At 40.3% G+C, this 5657-nt stretch overlaps 1 protein-coding gene across 1 annotated transcript; it reads left to right on the top strand.

Moving 5' to 3' along the window:
- Positions 1 to 334: 334 nt before the first annotated feature.
- LOC147862980 (uncharacterized) lies at positions 335 to 4280 on the top strand. The gene is made up of 3 exons (XM_087321167.1): positions 335 to 1480; positions 3329 to 3689; positions 3753 to 4280. The coding sequence occupies exons 1-3, from the start codon at positions 335 to 337 to the stop codon at positions 4223 to 4225; spliced, it is 1980 nt and encodes a 659-aa protein (XP_087177293.1). The 3' UTR covers positions 4226 to 4280.
- The last annotated feature ends 1377 nt before the right edge of the window (positions 4281 to 5657 follow it).

Genomic DNA, 5657 nt, shown 5'->3' with positions numbered 1-5657 from the left:
CCCCTTTTCCTTTGCACATCAACGTAACGTTACGCTCTCCTCTCCTCTCCCACCTAGCCTCGAACGATCTGCATACCAACGAGATTCAGCCTTCAGGTATATTTAGGGTTAATAATAGGGTTTAAAGTTCTGTAATGAAATTTCTGAAATTTCTATAATGAAATTATTCTATAATGTCTGTAATTGCTTTAATTTGTCTATAATTTCTATCATTTTGAAGTAATTCGTGTAATGTCTATACACACATACTAAGCTATGTAGTACAAAATTTATACGCACAAAAATTACAATAAATAGATTTTGATATTTATGTTTTACATTAATTTAGGAACTAATGGGTAGACAAAAAGGTCTGGAGTGGGAACATGTTCTAATTCAAGTAAAGAATGCAAAAGGAACGCATTTGATGAAATGCAAATATTGTAATCATGTCTTTGTTGGTGGCCCTCATCGAATTAGGGCCCATATATTGGGAATAAGAGGACAAGGTGTAGAAAAATGCACAAAAGCAAGCGATATCGTGAGGAGTCAATTAAAAAATGCAATGGTTCATGGAAATGATCACTTGAATTCAGATGTACAAACATATGCAAATAGTAATACTATTGTTAATGCTAATGCAGATGCGTCTACAGATGCCTCTATTTCTAGTTCCATTTCAATGAATAAAATGGCTACTAAAAAGCAAAAGATAGAGACGAGTGGTTCGCTCCCAATGGCTTTTGAATTGGCATTGAGGAAACAGGCAGAAAAGGCTATTGCAAGATTTTTTTATGCGGAAGATATTGCACATTGGAAAGTGGAAAACTCATTTTTCCATGATATGCTTATGGCTGTTTCAAAAGTGGGTCCTTCGTTTAAAGCACCTTCTGCTTATCAATTGCGTAAGAAATATCTTAATGGAGAAGTTGTAAATGTTGAGCATGATCTTATATTGTTGAAAGAGAGTTGGAAGACATATGGATGCACTATTGTTAATGATGGCTGGTCAGACACTAGAAATAGACCAATTATTAATGTTTTAGCTTCTTCACTACATGGCACAATGTTTTTGAAATCAATAGATAAAAGTGGTCATGTCAAGACAGGTGAATACATATTTAAAATTTTGAAGGATGCTATTCTTGAAGTTGGACCATCAAATGTAGTTCAAGTTTGTATGGATAATGCTGCAAATTGTGTGGTTGCGGGACATATGATAGAAAAGGAGTGGCCATCTATAATTTACACTAGATGCACTTGCCATTGTGTTGATTTGTTGTTGGAGGAGATTGCCAAATTTGCTTGGATTGATGCCATTTTGCGATCAGCTATGAAGATTAGTGGTTTCATAACTAGAAAACAATATGCTTTGGTTATGTTTCACAAGTTTAGTGGAAAAGACTTGCTTAAACCTTCTACGACTAGGTTTTCTTATAGTTTTATTGTGTTATCCAATTTTTTGGATGATAAAGTTTATGGTGGTTTGAGAAGAATGGTGGTTAGTGAACAATGGTGTCATGGACACACCAAGTGCGGACTAAGACGGAGCATGGATGATGAGGCTACGACGGAGCGATGACGGAATGACACAATAGCATAAAGATAGAGATGAAGATTAAGGAGAGAAGATGGGCGAAACGAGAATACTAGATTGATATGTCCATGACTGGTGTTGTTCACCTTGAATTCCTTCAAGATGAACTCAACTATTTATACTAAGTGGCATGCATACCTGTTGCACGCATGTGATACAATAGAGCATGTAGGCAGTAGGTACGCATGCATGTGCCAAGTGTTAATAATACAAGGGAGAAATTATGCACATGATGCTAGCTAAAACCTACAATGAGGAAGTATATACATGATTATATGCTAGATGTTTGGTTAACACATAACACTCAATTATAACATGGCTATGTCAAGAGTTCGAATCTTGACATTATCCCCCCTCCAACGATGCCTTCCCAAATCGTTTGCCAACTTAAGGGGATATTGTTGATGAAAATCTTAGATCACCTCCAAAGTATTTTGTAAATCCTAGACAAGGAGTAACCCTTCCACAAGATGACGTATTTAACACCAATGGGCATGAGCGACCATGTGCGGTCCTCACGGGGAGCATGAACACCAAGGGGCATGAGTAACCATGTGGGGTCCTTGCCGGGAACTGGAACGGTCCTCGCTGAGAGTTGGAACACGAACACCAACGGGCGTGAACCAACGGTCCTCGCTGAGAGTTGGAGTAATCGACCATGTGTGGTCCTCATTGGGAACTGGAACATGAACAATAACTGGCATGAGCGACCATGTGTGGTCCTCACCGAGAACTGGAACATGAGCCGCAATGGGCATGAGCGACCATGTCGGTCCTCGCCGGGATGTGGAACATGAAAAATAACTAGAGTGAGCGACCATGTGTGGTCCTCACCGGAGACTGGAACACGAACGGGAGTGAGCGACCATGCGGCCCTCACCGGAGACTGGAACACGAATGGGTGTGAGCAACCATGCGGCCCTCACCAGGAACTCGAACACGAACGGGCGTGAGAGACCATGCGGCCCTCACCGGGAACTGGAACACGAACACCAATGGGAGTGAGCGGCCTTGTGCGGCCCTCACCAGGAACTAGAACACGAACACGAACGGGAAAGAAACTAAAAAATAGAGACAATGATGAGGAGAACTAAAAGCCAATGAAAATTATGAGAAGAAACTAGGAGATAGAAACGACGGATGATGGTATGGTGACGATGGTAACTCTAGAAGCAAAGGCGATGCGGAGACGGGTGATGCTTCTAGTTGGAAGGTGAACAAACTGTCAAGGACACACCAAGTGCGGACTAAGACGGAGCATGGATGATGAGGCTACGACGGAGTGATGACGGAATGTCAAGATTCGAACTCTTGACATAGCCATGTTATAATTGAGTGTTATGTGTTAACCAAGCATCTAGCATATAATCATGTATATACTTCCTCATTGTAGGTTTTAGCTAGCATCATGTGCATAATTTCTCCCTTGTATTATTAACACTTGGCACATGCATGCGTACCTACTGCCTACATGCTCTATTGTATCACATGCGTGCAACAGGTATGCATGCCACTTAGTATAAATAGTTGAGTTCATCTTGAAGGAATTCAAGGTGAACAACACCAGTCATGGACATATCAATCTAGTATTCTCGTTTCGCCCATCTTCTCTCCTTAATCTTCATCTCTATATTTATGCTATTGTGTCATTCCGTCATCGCTCCGTCGTAGCCTCATCATCCATGCTCCGTCTTAGTCCGCACTTGGTGTGTCCATGACAAATGGTGCAATTGGAATGGTGCCAAAACAAAGAAAGTAGAAGAGATGGTTTCAATTGTATTGGATGCTAACTTTTGGGCAAATGTAAAGATGATTGTGAAGGTATGCAAACCAATTTTAAAGCTTCTTCGTTTGACTGATAGGGAAGGTGCTACAATGGGATTGATTTATCAATTTAAACAACAAATGTTGATGGAGATAAACAATATGACAGATATTGATCCTATGAAGCTTGATGAAATAAAAGAGTGTTGCATACATAGATTAACAATGTTGGAATCGCCATTGCATGGAGCGGGATATGTCTTGCATCCATTATGGGCATCAAATGATCAAGAAATAGATCATGATTTACAAATGGGCTGGATGAAAACAGTCATGCTTTATGCTAGTGGTAATATAGTTTTACAAAATGCTTTGTTAGATGAGTTTTATGCATATAGAAAACAAGCATAAGATTTGTTTCAAGTTCCATTTGCAAAGGATGTTAATAGATTAAGCACACCAATCAAATGGTGGGAAACTTTTGGAGCAAGCACTCCCAATTTGAAGAAACTTGCAATTAGAGTGTTATCTCAAGGTACAAGTGCATCGTCTTGTGAAAGGAATTGGAGTACATTTTCATTAATACATACTAAGAGGAGAAATAGATTGAGTTCAAATCATGTGCACAAATTGGTTTTTTTGCACACAAATCTTCGTATTCTTAAGAAGATTAAAGAAAGAGGTTTCAATCCTATTGAGGTTACTATTGACATGATTGAGAAAGAAAATGATGAAGAACGATTATTGGTTTTGCAAAGTGAACAAGAAGCACAAGAAGTTGATGAAAATGAGAGCCTCACCAATGTGATGGCTTATCTTGATGATAATGCACAAGATGAGGATGATGATTTTGAAGATGATGATATCACCTTGAATGAAGATTAGGAATGCTCGTTTTGATGTAACACCTCATTGAGAATTTTTTTGAAGACTAGGCATTTTGAATAGTTGTTATTAGAGTTTAGAAAAAAAAGCATATTGTTATTAAGAAGGTAATGTGTTTTATTTTTTGCAATTAATTAATTTTTTTTACCGTGAAAAAATATTTACCTTATAGTAAATCATTTATCCAAAAGTATGGTATTTATCATTCTTCGAGGGTGTTTATCAATCTCGAATGATTGAATCATTCTTGAACACGAATGCACGAATGGTACGTATGGTTCATACTATGCCTTCACTAATGTAAATATTAGTGACCTACCCTCACCAACGTTATGTGTACATTAAACTGCCAACAACCGAGGCATATGGTACTTTCGTCATCTCGGCCTTGTCCTTCTCCCTTTTTGGGCATTGCTTGGCATTCAGCTTGCAACTTGTCAGCAATGCAGAACCGACTGGCTTTGCTTCTGACATGTTAAATCTTTGAACTAGGACTTTTGCCACATACTTCTCTTGTGACAACCATAACACCTTCTTAGTTCTGTCTCTAATTGTATGCATCCCCGAGATCTATTTGGTTGGTCCAAAACCTTTCATGGCAAATGATTTGCCTAATGCTTTCTTCGAGCTCACGATCTTCTTTGTGTCTTGTCCGACTATTAGCATGTTAGGAAGTCACCTTCACCATACCTTTTTGCGAACACACAGAGGTAAGCAGAATACAACCGGGCTTGGCCGGTTGCAAAGCCGTACGCTCTTTGAAACACACCCCCACCCACACTCTCACACAGACAGATCAGGGAGCCTCTGGTCAGGAGCTCATGGGCTTCCTACGCGAGCGGAGGCTTCCTTCCAGATTCATACACAAGACAGAGAGCAAGAGAGAGAAAGAGATCTCGACCCTCAAACCTACAACACTTCGTACTCCCAAAACGCGGATCCCTAAAGCATCTCAAGCCTCCTCTTTTACAGCATAAGGGGAGACTGTTACATCGTGATCGGTGTCAGAGATTCCCCTCCCCTTGATTTCTTTCTATGCGTGTGGGACTTTAAAGTACCTCATTAAAACCAACTACCTAGTACTAACTAGTCCTACGCTATTTACATTATGTTTGTACATAATACTTGATTTGTGTGCATTGGTGCACACACCCGTTCACGAGCACTTGGCTCCGTTTCTCTTTATGGCCGGAATCCTTCACGACAACGGACAGTCATTGCGCTCACAACTGCAATAGGGTCGTACCTCCACGAAATGGATGTGAAGAATGCCTTCCTACGAGGTGAATTAGAAGAGGTCTTCATGATTCAACCACCCAGTTTTGAATTGAGCAAACACCCGAAAGCAGTCTGCCGACTTAGGAAGCCTCTAGACGGACTCAAGAAAGCACCGCGTGCTTGGCATTCGAAGATCACCCAGTCAGTACCTTCA

This window comes from Azolla caroliniana, unplaced genomic scaffold (assembly GCF_043228905.1).
Source record: "Azolla caroliniana isolate FFs.n. ecotype wild unplaced genomic scaffold, voAzoCaro1.0.p SCAF_6, whole genome shotgun sequence".
In the NCBI taxonomy this organism is placed as follows: domain Eukaryota; kingdom Viridiplantae; phylum Streptophyta; class Polypodiopsida; order Salviniales; family Salviniaceae; genus Azolla; species Azolla caroliniana.
Note: the sequence above shows the minus strand (reverse complement) of the source record. Positions and strands in the feature narration are given on the sequence as shown.